The 18,763-nt window shown below is 39.9% G+C and overlaps 1 protein-coding gene and 1 non-coding gene across 4 annotated transcripts; both read right to left on the bottom strand.

Moving 5' to 3' along the window:
• Positions 1-6,272: 6,272 nt before the first annotated feature.
• Positions 6,273-6,345, bottom strand: TRNAR-ACG (transfer RNA arginine (anticodon ACG)). The gene has a single exon. It is a non-coding gene; the product is annotated as a tRNA-Arg (tRNA).
• Positions 6,346-11,335: 4,990 nt separating this feature from the next.
• On the bottom strand, positions 11,336-18,727 carry LOC136974423 (protein numb-like). 3 transcript variants are annotated; one of them, XM_067269296.1, is made up of 2 exons: positions 17,203-18,727; positions 11,336-11,359 (listed from the first exon to the last, which is right to left on the bottom strand). In XM_067269296.1, exon 1 carries the CDS (start codon positions 18,454-18,456, stop codon positions 17,224-17,226), a length of 1,233 nt encoding a protein of 410 aa, XP_067125397.1. In that variant the 5' UTR covers positions 18,457-18,727; the 3' UTR covers positions 11,336-11,359; positions 17,203-17,223. The 3 variants fall into 3 exon arrangements, with proteins under 3 accessions (XP_067125397.1, XP_067125398.1, XP_067125396.1); XM_067269297.1 differs by lacking the exon at positions 11,336-11,359 and adding an exon at positions 12,228-12,249; XM_067269295.1 differs by lacking the exon at positions 11,336-11,359 and adding an exon at positions 16,936-17,082.
• Between the last annotated feature and the right edge of the window lie 36 nt (positions 18,728-18,763).

Here is an 18,763-nt window from a genome sequence, read left to right as displayed (position 1 = left end):
TGGAGGGCCGACGTGGCTACTTTGCTTGTCGGCGGGTCAGAGGTGGGTTCCACGGACGTGACATCTTCCCGTTTTCATTTGCGACGTGTCTTTCACCTAACACTCTTAGACAGCGACTTTTATAACATTTTTGGAGGGCCGACGTGGCTACTTTGCTTGTCGGCGGGTCAGAGGTGGGTTCCACGGACGTGACATCTTCCCGTTTTCATTTGCGACGTGTCTTTCACCTAACACTCTTAGACAGCGACTTTTATAACATTTTTGGAGGGCCGACGTGGCTACTTTGCTTGTCGGCGGGTCAGAGGTGGGTTCCACGGACGTGACATCTTCCCGTTTTCATTTGCGACGTGTCTTTCACCTAACACTCTTAGACAGCGACTTTTATAACATTTTTGGAGGGCCGACGTGGCTACTTTGCTTGTCGGCGGGTCAGAGGTGGGTTCCACGGACGTGACATCTTCCCGTTTTCATTTGCGACGTGTCTTTCACCTAACACTCTTAGACAGCGACTTTTATAACATTTTTGGAGGGCCGACGTGGCTACTTTGCTTGTCGGCGGGTCAGAGGTGGGTTCCACGGACGTGACATCTTCCCGTTTTCATTTGCGACGTGTCTTTCACCTAACACTCTTAGACAGCGACTTTTATAACATTTTTGGAGGGCCGACGTGGCTACTTTGCTTGTCGGCGGGTCAGAGGTGGGTTCCACGGACGTGACATCTTCCCGTTTTCATTTGCGACGTGTCTTTCACCTAACACTCTTAGACAGCGACTTTTATAACATTTTTGGAGGGCCGACGTGGCTACTTTGCTTGTCGGCGGGTCAGAGGTGGGTTCCACGGACGTGACATCTTCCCGTTTTCATTTGCGACGTGTCTTTCACCTAACACTCTTAGACAGCGACTTTTATAACATTTTTGGAGGGCCGACGTGGCTACTTTGCTTGTCGGCGGGTCAGAGGTGGGTTCCACGGACGTGACATCTTCCCGTTTTCATTTGCGACGTGTCTTTCACCTAACACTCTTAGACAGCGACTTTTATAACATTTTTGGAGGGCCGACGTGGCTACTTTGCTTGTCGGCGGGTCAGAGGTGGGTTCCACGGACGTGACATCTTCCCGTTTTCATTTGCGACGTGTCTTTCACCTAACACTCTTTGACAGCGACTTTTATAACATTTTTGGAGGGCCGACGTGGCTACTTTGCTTGTCGGCGGGTCAGAGGTGGGTTCCACGGACGTGACATCTTCCCGTTTTCATTTGCGACGTGTCTTTCACCTAACACTCTTAGACAGCGACTTTTATAACATTTTTGGAGGGCCGACGTGGCTACTTTGCTTGTCGGCGGGTCAGAGGTGGGTTCCACGGACGTGACATCTTCCCGTTTTCATTTGCGACGTGTCTTTCACCTAACACTCTTAGACAGCGACTTTTATAACATTTTTGGAGGGCCGACGTGGCTACTTTGCTTGTCGGCGGGTCAGAGGTGGGTTCCACGGACGTGACATCTTCCCGTTTTCATTTGCGACGTGTCTTTCACCTAACACTCTTTGACAGCGACTTTTATAACATTTTTGGAGGGCCGACGTGGCTACTTTGCTTGTCGGCGGGTCAGAGGTGGGTTCCACGGACGTGACATCTTCCCGTTTTCATTTGCGACGTGTCTTTCACCTAACACTCTTTGACAGCGACTTTTATAACATTTTTGGAGGGCCGACGTGGCTACTTTGCTTGTCGGCGGGTCAGAGGTGGGTTCCACGGACGTGACATCTTCCCGTTTTCATTTGCGACGTGTCTTTCACCTAACACTCTTTGACAGCGACTTTTATAACATTTTTGGAGGGCCGACGTGGCTACTTTGCTTGTCGGCGGGTCAGAGGTGGGTTCCACGGACGTGACATCTTCCCGTTTTCATTTGCGACGTGTCTTTCACCTAACACTCTTTGACAGCGACTTTTATAACATTTTTGGAGGGCCGACGTGGCTACTTTGCTTGTCGGCGGGTCAGAGGTGGGTTCCACGGACGTGACATCTTCCCGTTTTCATTTGCGACGTGTCTTTCACCTAACACTCTTTGACAGCGACTTTTATAACATTTTTGGAGGGCCGACGTGGCTACTTTGCTTGTCGGCGGGTCAGAGGTGGGTTCCACGGACGTGACATCTTCCCGTTTTCATTTGCGACGTGTCTTTCACCTAACACTCTTTGACAGCGACTTTTATAACATTTTTGGAGGGCCGACGTGGCTACTTTGCTTGTCGGCGGGTCAGAGGTGGGTTCCACGGACGTGACATCTTCCCGTTTTCATTTGCGACGTGTCTTTCACCTAACACTCTTTGACAGCGACTTTTATAACATTTTTGGAGGGCCGACGTGGCTACTTTGCTTGTCGGCGGGTCAGAGGTGGGTTCCACGGACGTGACATCTTCCCGTTTTCATTTGCGACGTGTCTTTCACCTAACACTCTTTGACAGCGACTTTTATAACATTTTTGGAGGGCCGACGTGGCTACTTTGCTTGTCGGCGGGTCAGAGGTGGGTTCCACGGACGTGACATCTTCCCGTTTTCATTTGCGACGTGTCTTTCACCTAACACTCTTTGACAGCGACTTTTATAACATTTTTGGAGGGCCGACGTGGCTACTTTGCTTGTCGGCGGGTCAGAGGTGGGTTCCACGGACGTGACATCTTCCCGTTTTCATTTGCGACGTGTCTTTCACCTAACACTCTTTGACAGCGACTTTTATAACATTTTTGGAGGGCCGACGTGGCTACTTTGCTTGTCGGCGGGTCAGAGGTGGGTTCCACGGACGTGACATCTTCCCGTTTTCATTTGCGACGTGTCTTTCACCTAACACTCTTTGACAGCGACTTTTATAACATTTTTGGAGGGCCGACGTGGCTACTTTGCTTGTCGGCGGGTCAGAGGTGGGTTCCACGGACGTGACATCTTCCCGTTTTCATTTGCGACGTGTCTTTCACCTAACACTCTTTGACAGCGACTTTTATAACATTTTTGGAGGGCCGACGTGGCTACTTTGCTTGTCGGCGGGTCAGAGGTGGGTTCCACGGACGTGACATCTTCCCGTTTTCATTTGCGACGTGTCTTTCACCTAACACTCTTTGACAGCGACTTTTATAACATTTTTGGAGGGCCGACGTGGCTACTTTGCTTGTCGGCGGGTCAGAGGTGGGTTCCACGGACGTGACATCTTCCCGTTTTCATTTGCGACGTGTCTTTCACCTAACACTCTTTGACAGCGACTTTTATAACATTTTTGGAGGGCCGACGTGGCTACTTTGCTTGTCGGCGGGTCAGAGGTGGGTTCCACGGACGTGACATCTTCCCGTTTTCATTTGCGACGTGTCTTTCACCTAACACTCTTTGACAGCGACTTTTATAACATTTTTGGAGGGCCGACGTGGCTACTTTGCTTGTCGGCGGGTCAGAGGTGGGTTCCACGGACGTGACATCTTCCCGTTTTCATTTGCGACGTGTCTTTCACCTAACACTCTTTGACAGCGACTTTTATAACATTTTTGGAGGGCCGACGTGGCTACTTTGCTTGTCGGCGGGTCAGAGGTGGGTTCCACGGACGTGACATCTTCCCGTTTTCATTTGCGACGTGTCTTTCACCTAACACTCTTTGACAGCGACTTTTATAACATTTTTGGAGGGCCGACGTGGCTACTTTGCTTGTCGGCGGGTCAGAGGTGGGTTCCACGGACGTGACATCTTCCCGTTTTCATTTGCGACGTGTCTTTCACCTAACACTCTTTGACAGCGACTTTTATAACATTTTTGGAGGGCCGACGTGGCTACTTTGCTTGTCGGCGGGTCAGAGGTGGGTTCCACGGACGTGACATCTTCCCGTTTTCATTTGCGACGTGTCTTTCACCTAACACTCTTTGACAGCGACTTTTATAACATTTTTGGAGGGCCGACGTGGCTACTTTGCTTGTCGGCGGGTCAGAGGTGGGTTCCACGGACGTGACATCTTCCCGTTTTCATTTGCGACGTGTCTTTCACCTAACACTCTTAGACAGCGACTTTTATAACATTTTTGGAGGGCCGACGTGGCTACTTTGCTTGTCGGCGGGTCAGAGGTGGGTTCCACGGACGTGACATCTTCCCGTTTTCATTTGCGACGTGTTTGTTCACCTAACACTCTTTAGACCGCGAAAGTTTTTAGGTTTATTGAGGGTTTGTTATTTTTTTTTATCGGTTTTACAAATATTTGTTTCTTACAGTGTGTTATTTAGCATAGTATTATTTTGGTTAAGAGTAGACGGTTAATTATTAGCAATCAGTCGGGTAATATTAGTTTTTTATGAGAACGCATTGAAAATATCTACAGAATTTTCAGTTATTTTTTTTTTGGATGGTGAAATTATTTATTGTAAAGTAAATTGTTTTCTTTTATTAAATTTATGTTGTTTTTCATTTAGTAAAAATAATCATGTTATATGACGAAAGAAACATTAACTATATGCAATAATTCGTCATTAGAGGGATTTCAAAGTTCACATTTATTTGTTCATTTTTTTGTTTATATTGTAGCGCTTCGTAGCTAATTTATGTGTATATATTATATATATATATATATATATATGTATATATATTCGTTCGTTTTATATTATATTTCTGTTTTTCGTTTATATTTCGTGTATATTTCTGTACGGTCATTTTCGTTTTTTTTTTGTGATACCATTATCCACCTGCTGGCTGGTCTTTCGTAGTGGTGATCGGCCCGTCGTTTGGTCACGTGGGGTGGAGTTACGTCGGCTAGCGAGAAGTTATAAGAACACGTATAACTTATGTACAGAAGATTTTTCTTTTTTTTTATGTCCTGGGACTGTTTTTTGAGGAGTTTTGTTGGTTGGAACCCTGAAGACGTGGCGAGCCGTTTGAGGAAGAAAGCGGAGGTAAGAGGACGAGCGCAGGATAGGTGAATTACGGCGCTGAAAGGGAATCGACTTCCATCGAAGGAATTATAAGAAATGAAAAAGGGATTACCATCTAACAACGAGGAGGACTAACTGTAGTATCACCGTGGTCGACAATTTTTGTATTACAAGAGAAAGTTTGTATATTCAGTCTTAATAATCGTCGGGTAAAATAGGGCCTTGCGTAGAGAGAAGAAACTTAGGAGGGTGATAATCGGACAGTATTAAGATTGTAACGCGATCGGATTTCGGGACTGAGTCGTGTATCGACAATTAATCGTGTTTTTTTGTTTTTAATAAACCTTTGTTTGTTCAATTACACTCTTCCACCGACTTCATTTCCATTATTTTTGGGGTGTTATTCCCTTTCTTTTAAACCCGCAGACCACGTGTTTGCGGAGTTCACAATATAAAGCGGTTGAAATCTTCCAGTGGAACAGGATGGAACACTATTAGAAGACTTCGTAATACCAACCTATTCCAGTTATTCAAAAAATTTTATAGTTTTAATTGGATAAATTTTGTGTTTTTTAACTAGAGGCGGCGAAGTAGCCTAAAAAGAAAGGTCACGTCGTTTAAATGTTTTAATTTAAAAACACGTAAGAAAATGGTGGTCTTTTGAATCGACTGTGTCTTTATTTTACAAAAAATATTTACAGAATTAGTAAATGGGCAAACAGATACGTACTGGGGGAAAAATAACATTAAGTCGTTCCACCAGAAATTATTAAACAGAATAAAAGAATTTCGTATAAGCAAAAAAAAAAAAAAAAAAAAAAAAAAAAAAAAAATATTTAAATATAGATCATAGGAAAAACTGGCAGCACATCAAGAAACTAAAAATCATCCCGAAATATACGGATATGCACTGGTCGATGTGTCACGATCTTCCACCTACCGAACACTTTCTTCACTCGCATCACATTGATCTTATTTTCATTCAGTATGTGAGTGGTGCAACGAGACCGAAACAACAGACGCTTCCTTGCGCAGTATTTTGTACGTTTTCGTCCGTTAAATAATTTGTCTTACGACAGGAATAATACGTTACTTGCTTGTTTTATTGTAATTGCTTTGCTTCCGAACGTCAGAAGAACGGTGAATGGTTTCAGATCTCTCCCGAAGGCCAGTTACACCAGAAGTGAGAACGTACTATTCGTTTCGAACGATGCCTTGTAATTTTCTTAGCCAACGACGACATTTTCGGAGAGTACGCTCGGTTTTTCCAGCGCCAAGCCAGGCCTCGAGTCACGTCAACAATAAAGAAAAAAACAATTACGCGACATTCAAACCAATCGCTGAAAGTCGAGGGAAAAAAAATCACAGAGACGAGCCAGCCAGGATTCGAACCTGGAATCTTCTGATCCGTAGTCAGACGCGTTATCCGTTGCGCCACTGGCCCGCTCGTTTACAGCCTCCACTACTACTTTTCTTAAATTCTCAAGTTAAAATGCATACTAATACACAGTCTCTCGAACCTACTTATATCTCATAATATGTTAATTAAATATACAAGATATCGATAAACTTCCGCTGCTAAGAAAGTACCTGCAGTCTTCATACATGTTGAGAATTTTAATATTACCTTTTTTTTTTTTTTTTAACTCTTTTCGCCCTGTGGGCACTAAGAGGGCCTCTTTTAGAAGGCCCATTATGGGTTCGGCCAGGTCCACAATGGGGCGACCGGGTGGTGAGGGACGGGGCCCGACATATCCGAACGGACCACCCCCCGAAAAATTCCTGGGGATTTTCGACCCGTTCGGATTCGATCCCGGGTCCCCCAGAGCGGTAGGCTACCACCTTCACCGCTCGGCCATCCGGCCGTCAATATTACCCTTTGCAGTTGAAAGATAAAATAAGCCCGAAATGCGTATGTAACCTGTATCTTCAATAAAGGATGTTCCTGACCTAAAGGCTGTAAGATAGTCTACTAGCCTAAAACAACAAATATTTATTCTTCGAGTACATATGGCCCACCAGTGGGCCAGCGGTTGCGTTCCCTGAACACTAGGAGTTCGGTCCTTGCCAGGATAGGCTGGCCAAGGGGAATTTTCCGGGTTTTCTCCACGTCTGTAACGCCTGAATAGGGGCCAGTTACCCTTAAAAAGACCTCCCGGAAGGCTTTCCGGGAGGTCATTCGCCTATGTGCTACGTTGCCGTAACTTAATAAACAAACAAATATAAATTTACAATATATATATATATGGAGAATCTAACCGTTAATGCGCGCCTATAGAGAGGTTTCAAGTCGACATCACGAGTAACGTCTTGAGAATGCGCAATTTGTCCGGCGCCATCTTTGTGGTTTGTTTTTGTTTTATTTGTGTTTTAGCGGGAGTTGTTGTGTTGTTTATTTGTCGCGAATATCACTGTGGTGAGTTATTATGTAATTGGGTGCAATGCTAGTTCACTCAAAAACAAAGGAACGTCATTTTTTAAAATTTCCGGCATTATTTATCATCGAGGACCCAAACTGAAAAGCTTTCACGACGAAGGCAATTTGCATGGTTCTCGAGAATTAACCAGAAAAAATTCAAAACCGATAAAGTGAATATCAATACAGGAGTTTGTCAGAAACATTTCATTTTGGGTAAACAATAACATTTGATTACTATTTATCAATAAATGATTAGATAAATTTTTGCATGAATATCATAAAGCGTGTACAAGCCGGTTACATAAATCTTTCTGTTAATACCGACAAAATGAAGTTAAATAATTTTAACAACCGTAAATTTTAGTTTGTATAGATAATGATTATTCTATCTTTATTTTTCATCTTTCAGTTTGTTTTCTTAGTCTGCACTTGTCAGTAGATTTAATATTAAAGTGTTAAGTGTTTTGCATCAGAAAATTTAAAAGTGCAAGCAACAGGTGATGGGAGATTTATCCATTGAACCAGAAAAAAATTTATGAGTGGGAATATCATAATTACTACAATTGTTTCTTGTTTTAAATTACGTAAAAAGTACAAAAACTTGAAGTTCGTAAACTTTTAAACTTTGCAAACTCCAAGCTTTATTTATGTTAATAGCGAGGTTAAGGCCGAAGTTTTAAACGCGAAAAAGTGTACGTCGGACGTTCAGCGCCTCTTTCCCGTAAGCCTAGAAGTTTGACAACGGCGTTTGGAAAGTCAATGGAATTACTGTATGCTCGACATTCCAAAGGCCATTGTCAAACTTCTAGGCTTACGGGAAAGCGGCGCTGAACGTCCGACGTACACTTTTTCGCGTTTAAAACTTCGGCCTCAACCTCGCTATTGTATTTATATACTAAATTTTAAAAAATGTCTTTAAATTAATTTCATTTTAATTTGCAAAAATTCTATTTTATGGCAGCGCTAAAATATAATTTTGAACAAAGATGCCTTTTATCTATTTGAATAAAATGAAAATAAAATATTTTTATAGATTTTTTTCTTTGTCAATCATATGAAACTGTCCTAAAACATACCGATAGGATTTCATGGATTGGGTTAGGTTTTTTTTTTTTTTTTTTTTTTTTTTTTTTTAACTCTTTCCGCCCTGTGGGCACTAAGAGGGCCTCTTTTAGTAGGCCCTTTATGGGTTCGGCCAGGCCCACAATGGGGCGACCGGGTGGTGAGGGACGGGGCCCGACATATCCGAACGGACCACCCCCCGAAAAATTCCTGGGGATTATTCGACCCGTTCGGATTCGATCCCGGGTCCCCCAGAGCGGTAGGCTGCCACCTTTACCGCTCGGCCATCCGGCCGTCGATTGGGTTAGGTTATGAATTTACTCGCGATCAACGTTGATAGGGGAGGCCAAATATCTGTATTATGCAGGCGACTATCGGGCCAAAACTGGCCCTGCGCCGACATCCATACATATAGAAATTGCCCCCGAATTCCTTTTGCATTTCTCGACGTTTCAAAGTGTCATAAGTCCAAAAATGTAAAAACCTGGGGGGTCATTTTTGCTGGATTATTATACTTTCCCTCTATAACAGCCGGGAAAGTAAAAATATAAACCCGCGATATTCTAAAAATAACTTACCAAACACTTCATGCGTTTGACAGATTTGATCAGGTATGAGATGATCGTAAATTTCCCCTATTCAACATTGTCTGCAGAGATATTTAACGGTTTAAATAAAATGAAATCTAGTTTGGTGCCATCTTTGGACATGCGAAAGATATTTCCTCATATATGCACTTTGGTGCTGCAAATCTCAAACATTGCACTTGTACGAGACAATCGTGCTATATGGAAACTTTAATGGATGCCGGGGACACTACTCGGTTAATGTTACCTTAGGTGCCAAGATGGCGGCTCGTCTCTGATTCCAGCAAGGAAACAGTAGGACGCACGTTCTAACCTAACCTAACCAGCGGCCGGATGGCCGAGCGGTCAAGGTGACAGCCTACCGCTCTGGGGGACCCGGGATCGAATCCGAACGGGTCGAAAAATCCCCAGGAATTTTTCGGGGGTGGTCCGTTCGGATATGTCGGGCCCCGTCCCTCACCGCCCGGTCGCCCCATGTGGGCCTGGCCGAACCCATAACGGACCTTTTAAAAAGAGGCCCTCTTAGTGCCCCCAGGGCGGAAAGAGTTAAAAAAAAACTAACCTATTCTAATAATTTGGTTCCTAATAATTATGGTAATTTACAGTGGCGTGCCATGACATTTGATGATAGGGAAGCTGTGTTTCTGTAAGAAGCCGACTTTCAGGGACAATCAGTTAATTGCGCGTCAGTGATGGCCTAGGGTCCATTCGTACGTGCGCGGTGGCGGAAAAGACGTACCTGACAAAAGCCGACAAAAAGGCACATAAAATAAACATATACTATGTACAAAATAGTTTGCTTTAGGACTGTGGCTTTATTAAACCTTATTTTTTTTCTTTTCTTTACTTCCCTTATACTATCTTCCTGTAGTAACAATTTTACTTCCGTTTTCTATTTACTTAACCACGCGGTAGTTAGTCGACACATGTGGCCTGGACGGTAATAAAAACAAAAAGGGTGTGACACCGAGGGGTCGAGGGGTTACGTCAGAGGAGATAGGAGGACAGGAGAGAGAGGAAGGAAGATTTTTCGGAGAGAGAGAAAAACGGGACGAACAGAAACAAAGAAAGTTATTAAGGAACGGATCCGAGGTTTTTTTTCTTATTTATTACCGCCAGTCACCCCTTCGAACCAATTTTCAGTCTTATCATCTCTGTTTAATTCTCTTCCACCTTATCTTTCTCTAGGGCCCTGTACTTAGTTAAGCTAGATATAAGTTAGAATAAGTTCTTTGTCTTGTCGGCACGCGGGGACTAATTGATGACATTGTTACGCGCAGTCCCAAATGTATTTGTATTAGTAATTAGTAAGTGTGTGTAATCGTTTCTTTGTAAATTATTTATGTTCGCTGAAATTAATAAACCTCTTTTTTTAATTCTATCAAAGCCGAGCGACTCTCAGGGTCTTGTTATTTCATATACTCGGCTAACAGGACAATCGGCCGTTCGGATATCCCGGGCGTCGATGTGGTTCTTCGATAGTCGATCGAAGGTGGCTCCGGGACAGTGGCGTCGACAAGTCTGTGGGGCACGGGAGACTTCGTCCGTTGGAGTCGGGGACACGGTCTAAGTCCGAAGCGGCACGGGCTACAGGTTGGCACGATAGACGAGAAATTGTATATATTTTTTTTTCTTTTGCGCGTCGACACACGGCGTTTTGGTTATTCGGAACGTTAACCCAGTGCCGGGTGTCCTCGATTGTCGGAGATTATATCAATCTCCGTTCTTTCTTTCGTCCATTTTGATCGGTCGTTCTCCCTCAAACACGCTTCCCGAGTGGTCGGTCCCCGGTTACTAAACGTAACGAGACTCTTACCCGGAACGCGAGAAAAGTTCAAATCGAAGACGAATTCGAGTTTCCACCGATCGTAAGACGACTTCCTTCCGCGATTTATGGTTTCTGCCCGGCAGTTTGATATAAACAATGGGTGTCCGACTACAAACGACTTTTACCTATGTTTTTTTAGACTAATAAATTTGTCTTTAAATTAACTGTTTTTTTCGCGTCTTTCGTGACGGGTCAGACCCGTCCGGTACATGACAATTCTATAAAAGTTTTAAGCAAATACTGGAACTGACAATAATAAACAATTTATGTATTTCAGTTCCAAAATACAAATAATACACACATAATACAAATTGATACGATACAAACAATGATAGAAAAACTTGTTTTTTTAATTTTTTATAAACTAACTCTATTCGGCGATTTTTTCCGCAAAGTCGTTAACTACTTTATCGTAAAAGTCGCCGGTCGTCGACTCCATCGACGTATTTGAAAGCGACGCTAGCGACGACAATTTTCCCTCCGACCGCGTGTTCCTGGCCAATGTATGAATTTGCTTCGCGGTCGAAAAACTGCGCTCGGCAGACCCACCGGTAGATGGTACCTTGAATATTAATGATATTAAATCGTATAATTCTTTTAGTACGTCTTCGTTCGGATCGACATTAATTATAATATGTTTTATGTTTAAGAGTTACTCGTCGATATAGTCCGGACACGAATATGAATATTGCGATTCGCTACGTAATTTAGATAAATCAAAAAATTTCTTATAAAATTTACTTAAAGAATTAAAACACGCTTGAAAAAATTGTTGGGATACTATAGATTACTATCTATGGAATTTCGGGATTTTGAGTATATCTGAAGTGGGCGGACCGAGACGAGTTCAACGATACCCTGCTTTTGGACCGGAGACGAAAAATAAGAAAGTTATCATAGTTTTTTAATGCTTTCATACAGACGGCACCGTAGTTGCTAGCGCATCTCGCGGTGAAGTCTGAAAAGAAATTTTAAAAAAACACGCTGAAAGGCAAGAAATTGCACGAACAGTCGAACGCCACTTCCTTTTTTTTCTTTTGTTCAAGAACTACCGTGAATCAATAACTAGTGACGTTAAACAATCGGCGGCCTGCCGGCGGCTCCCCTCCCGGGGGAGTCCGTCGGGAGTACGAACAGTCGAACGCCAGTTCCTTTCTTTTTCCCTTTCGTTCGAGCATCGCGACTCCCGATCGCGATAGCGCGGTCGGCTCGCAGTACTAGCCGACCGCAAGCGAGACTGAGGAACCGTAGTCCCCGAGGTCGATGAGCGCGAGGGTGTGCAAAACGGACTTAACTCGAACTGTAGACGATCGGTGTGCTCGTGGATCGACATCTGCCACCGTTGAAAGTATATATGGCCGACTTGCCGGACTGCCTGTTAAACACGTGATAGGCTTAGCGGAGAAAGCGAATCGACTCCCGATCATCGCACGATCGCCGAAAAAAGTATCTCTATCAATATAATTACAGTATAATTAAAAGAAAATTATAATCAAATATAACTTTGCAAAAAAAGTACATAAAAATAGCATTGAATACTCTTTACTTTTTAAATCTTAAACGATTCACTTAGTCAGATGCTCCCTACCCAGTGGCTAAGAGATAGAATCGTTGGAAGCGTTATACGTGTGTAGCTTCCACCGGCTAAACCGGGTGATGTTGGTGCTCTGTAAAGCGCATGCGCCAATGCCTATAATCTGGCTGCTTGGAAGCTGACCCGGTTTCGACAACACAGCGCTTCCATTCCGCCACTGATATTCGAATATACAATAGCAATCTTATCGTTTTTTTTCACATGTAGTATAGAAATTTGTAATAAGATACATAACGCAGTTATAATAAAATATTAATTTTAATTTAAAGTACTGTACGTTAAAATATGAAAATTTATATTTTAGAAAATACAAGGGAAGGTCATTGGAAGGAGGAAGCGCCGATTCCTGCTTCCAATGACGGCACGCCACTGGTAATTTATTAGATTGGGCTAGGTTAGGTTAGGTTAGAACGAGCGTCCCACTGTTTTCTTGCTGGAATCAGAGACAAGCCGCCATCTTGGCACCTAGGGTAACATTAACCCACTTAATGCAGTTTCCTTGTTAAATATGCTAATTTAAAACGAATTCTCCAGGTTCATTTTTACAATTAATTACTTATATTTATATGAAGGTAAAAACATTTTTCTATATAAATATCCACTTTAATTTTGCTATATTTAATTTTTTGATATAAGAATATTCGTTTATATATAAGTATTAAAAAGAAACAAACAAAAATAATCAAATTATATAATTACATCTCGCTTTAAGACTGCAAGTTTTATAACCTTCACTTTTATGGTTGGTATAAAGTTCCTTTTATTATGACTAAATGGAATGCTGCATTTTTTCTTGTTTCAGTCATCTTTTAATAGATCATATAGTTAAAATGGTCATTTCCACAGACATAATTCAATTTATGATATCGAAATTGCGGGAACCACTAGCCCTCGCGACGGTTTTCCGTAAACCAATAAGGTCGGAAAAGTGAGTTTACTGTTTTTGAAGCTTATCGGAAAAAGTACAAATCGTGTTCACGTTACTTCTCTTAGTAATTATACTAAATATATTTTTGCACCTGTAAAAGTTTTTATGATATTTATTAAATTATCATACCGGTAGTAACTTACTGTCATAATTTTATAAATAGCCAAATTATAAAACTTGTTATATTATTAGACTATTTATTGCTTATTCAAATCTTAAGCCATTTATCCTCACAAAATATGTAATTTTTCCACCTGCTATCAAAAAATTTTTAGTTTTAACTTTCTGCACTTTCCAGGCACGTGGAAAAAGATTTCATTCCTCGTGGGTTCGATCTGGCTCGTGATGGAAAACGTGAGGAACAGAATATATCGAAGTAAACCCATCTATGAAAATATCCGAACCGGCTACGATATGATCCCGACCCTCCTAAAACGATCCTCGTCCTTTGATCGTGTAGCCGTGGGCGTTTATGGAAGAAAGCAAACGGAACACTTGTCCTCCCTGGGATCGAGTAAAAAATTACATAAATTATAATTGCAAAAGTGATCGAGGTACGTAACCTTACACCCTCGACCGTGGGACGCTTTGATGGAATACCGTATTCTATAATCTACTTGCGAGAAAACCCAAAAAAATTAAATAATTAAATAAAAATTCATTGATCTAATTATTTGACTCCCCTGGAAAATTTTCTGTGGACACCCATAATGTAGTCATATGTACAAGAACACGAAGAGAGAAGTTTAAATACTGTGAGACCTCGTTTACGTGGCCACTCTCGGCATATACGGTTTCTGGCCACGTAGGTCGGGTGATCGTTTCGGTGGGTATAAAAAAAAATTGATATACAGAACTATAGAGTACTGCACCGAATTCTGTTAAATGTTTAATTAATACAGATCTCGGCAAACTGTTCCAAAACTACAGCAACGAAGTTCAATTTAAAATGCCTTACATAATGTGTTGAATTGAAAAATGTGGGATTATTCTGTTCTGATAACTAAGTAAATGGGGATAAATGTCACTTTAGGACACTTCTATTTTGACCATTTAAGTGATGTTTCCAGTGGCCACCAAGATAGAGTTTGATTTTCATTAAAACTTATGAGGTTTTACATGGGAATTTCACAAATGGTCACAAAGCGAGGTTTCACTGTATATTGAAATACTTGATATGTGTGTGGGGTGAGAATTAGCCTAAAAACAGTAATGTACCATATCTAGAATCTACATCTTCTTAAAATGTTAATTAAGTCATATTATATGCAGTAATATACAATTTATTAATATAGCTGATCTTGTTTTAATAATAATTAGTATAAATTTTCTATTACTACTTGTGAAATGTTCTATTTTTTGATACAGTATTATATTGTTCAAAGTGTCTTTTCGATAATAGAATTTCAATTTATAAAAACAAACCTAGGGGAAAGAGAGTTCGATTTACAAGAGCTTGTTTACCGACGGTTGTTTGAGAATCAATTAGATGGTAAAAATGGGAATCTCCTACAATCAAGGATATACAGTATTACTAAGAAAGAGTAGACATTGCAAAATACTTCACTAGATATTTCATTTAATTTGAAGCTTACAAAAGTTCTTAAAGATTGTTTTTTCTTATGACAACCATGGATTTACAGCATGTTGATAAAAATAATTTAATGTTAATACTTATATTTTGAATTTTTCATTGTACAGTATATAATTCACTTTTTTTATTGAAAAACTTAATTATCTGTCGAGCGTTTAATGCACAAACACAATTTCATCAATGATCGTATAAGAAATTATAAAGGAATTATAGACAAGGTAGCTCTACTTCCTTCAGCTAGGTAAGACGACGTGACTGAGGTGATTAACATTCTCCGAAAAATGTGACACGGAGCACGAGCCCGTCCCCCAAATCTGCCTCGAGCAGTACCCATATTCTCAAAATCCAGGTTACGCCATTGACGTGTTATTAGGTACTTGTCTGTCTGGTACCGAGAACTGAAAGGCCATTGGGCAGAGATGAGTCGAAAGTTGAGAAAGAGGACCAACGCTCATCCGAAAATTCACGAGGGCAATTTTACTGTTTTATTTAATTAATTCAGGTTAAATTTGAGGCATAGCATTAATTTTATATCAAACCTATAAATAGTCATCATCAGCAAATTATCTTGTAATTTATAATTAATATAGCCGTTTCCAGCCCGATAATTTCGGCTTTGGTGGTAGCTTTATATCAAACCTGTTTCTAAATAGATTATTATGGAGATTCCTTTTCTTATTACTATTGCAGGATGCGTAAAACGATATTTTATATTCTTTAGCATGAATATATTGTATGCAAATTTAATCGGAACAGTTATGAAAATTTTTTATACCAAGTTTTAATGAGCGTTTCTTCAATGTTTCGAATTTTCTCGCCCAACCGAAACCATAATGAAATTGTTATAGGCTGGTTTTTAAATGTTTTATGCCTGAAAAATTCAACTAATTAACACAATTAAAATGATACAAAACTTAGCATATCAAGTTTTTTTTTTTAATCATTTATACACGTTATCGTTTGCTTTGACAAATTTAATGGATTTAATGAAAGCATCACGTGTTTATATGGATCATTGACATCGGCCTGCAATGCACACAGTTCTTGATTTAAATGAATTTACTTTTGTTCTTATTAATGACAATTATTTTTAATTAAATTCTTATTGATAACATTATTAATTTCAATAAAAAAAATATTTTTTTGTAACACTTTGATTAATTTTATCAATTTCTTTGGAATGACAGTTATAACTAAATTAAATTTACTGCTAGATAAATAGTAAACAAAAAAATGAATAAACAATTTCTTAGTAAAATTAAGAAAATAATTTTGCTGTAGATTGTTTGGAAGAGAAATGCAGAATCAATATAAAATCATTCCATTTCTGGATTATTAATTTTGAAAAAACCTCACTTGATTTATCACTAGTTACTTTACATGATTCAAACCAGAGTTAACCTGATCTTTATATACTATTCTAATAATAAATGCATCTCATAAAATTTAAGATCATTCCTCTGATATCTTCTGTCACAATTATCAATTCATTACTGGAGTCCCTGACATACTTCTAAATATACAAATCAGGACATAAGAATATAAAATTTTGAAAACTACTTTATTGAGGTCTTTGACCAATTAATCACACACAGATGACTTAAATATTTATTTCTTTACGTCCGTGTCACAATTTGCCATGAAACAATTCTGACACAGGTATACTAGGAACTATCAATTACTAGTAAATTGCTTTCTGATGAAATCATCTCTCGTTATCAAATATGTTGAAATAATATCTATTTATGTTTTAATTTGTAAATTTATATATTTAGCATAAATACATAAAAATTTAACCTTCGATAATGCTAAGAAATTGTTTATATTAATAAAATTTAATATTTAAATATTATTTTTTATTGATTTAATTTTTAAAATGTGTTTTTTTTTTGGATATTAGAACGTATCTTTCGGCCAATTACCAGTACTTATTAAATCTAAAACAAACTCGTTTTTTCATAAAATAAAGATAATTTATTACATTTTATTAAAAAAACTATAATAAAAAGGTAAACTTTATTAATATTCAAATTTTGATATAACAATTGTACAGTGAAACTGAAGCAATAATTATTATTGTTTAAAATGAGTCAGTTAAATAATAAGTAAATAATATATATATATATATTTTTTTAAAACCAACCCTGTTAAAACAGCAACTTCCTCACCCTGTATATTATAAAAATGTAAAATATTTAAAGAATGTAATCATAAGTCACATTTATGGTGTAAAAAACCACATATGTAAATGGTAACACAAATACAATTATATAGTTTAACAAATCTTACCATATCTATTGCACCTGATTATCACATGTGGACCTCAAAAGTTTTTATGGAATTGGAATTAATATTTTGGCAAGTGTCTAACGCCATCCACTTTTTGTCAAATTCTCCGGGACTAGGAATGTCATTCTTACGAGCTTGTGCTTCTAAAGATATTTCAAACAGTGTTTTTGATTTTTCTTGCTTAGAAATATCAGTTTTTTGGGAAACAGACGGTTGAATACTTTTTGCAGAATTCACCGACTGACTACTACCGTTTGGAATTTGTTCTTTTATGTCCGTTGTTTCGTCGGTCGATACTGCACTATTACTTTTACAAAGTTTTGGATCGCTATTTATCTCCTTAATTTCGTTCAGGAATTCACTCATGGGTGATAGTTCAATAATAGGTTGATGAAAATTCTCAATAGGATTTAAGCACATTGCTTGCTGCCTGGCTTGAGTGGAAGGTAAAGCAGTTATTCGTAACGAAAGCTGCCTTTTAAAAGGGGAAGCGCGGTCGAGTTTTCCGAAACGTCGACAGGAAGCCTGCCGTTGGAGCATTAGCGTCGGAGCGTGGGGTCTTTCTATAGCGTGGGGATTCCGTACGGACTTCACGGGCGGCGGTTCCGACAGTTTACATCGTTGAGGATCCTTTATTCTTTCGGTTAACGGCGCCCGTTTAAAAGAGCCCGTTCTAACGAAAGCGGAGGGTTCGGTCTGGGCAGTAACCGTCGTATCCTTATCTCTATTCATTTTTTTCTCCAAACAAACCGTAAACGCACACCCGACGGCATGACTCAGACGCTCTCCCAAATCTCCCATAGTGTGAAATCCGTAACACATCCACCTTCTGGTAGCTCCGTCGCGACAAATATAAGAAAAGCCCTTCTCGTGGTTCCTGTCCGGCGCACAGAAAGAGACTTTCTCTATAGTCTGATCGACTAACAGTCCTTTAGTTTCGTCCTCGACCACTCGAATGCCGTCGCCGCTAACGTGCAGAACCGCCCTGACCGGATGTTTCCTCGACTTGCGTAGTTCTTCCAGCGCATCCTCGCAAACCTGCATCCCTCTAGATTCGAATACCTGCACACAGCCTAAATACTTGACAGGAAAGCTACAGACACCATTTCTAACAGCAACTTCATCATCGTGCCACTTGTTTCCTTCCCTCTTCCTTTTATGTAAGCTCGCCCTGATGCTTCTTCTAAGACGGTCGATAGTCCGATTTCTTCCGATTTGCTCACGATATTCCGAACTACTGTGACTGTTTCCCATTTTTTATGTCTTCTTCAACTTCTAAGCATTTCAAGTGACGCAATTCGGGCGTTGGTCTTCTTATCTTTTCAAATTAAACTTCTTAAGCACGAAAAATCTCACTATTAGTTGCAATAAACTTTATATCTATCATAAATTATCATAACAACTTAAAATTACTATTAATTTATCTAAGAAAACGAGTTTTTCTTAAGAAAGGCATTAAAATCCCCACCAACTCTACCGTCTTCCGATTATTGTTAGTAGACCTTGTAATAGTTCGCATAACCGACGAAAGATGGCGAACTAGAAAAAAAGAAAAAAAATT

Source organism: Centruroides vittatus, unplaced genomic scaffold (assembly GCF_030686945.1).
Source record: "Centruroides vittatus isolate TY-2023 unplaced genomic scaffold, ASM3068694v2 contig_349, whole genome shotgun sequence".
Taxonomy (NCBI): Eukaryota; Metazoa; Arthropoda; class Arachnida; order Scorpiones; family Buthidae; genus Centruroides; species Centruroides vittatus.
This window is presented reverse-complemented; position numbering and strand designations above follow the sequence as displayed.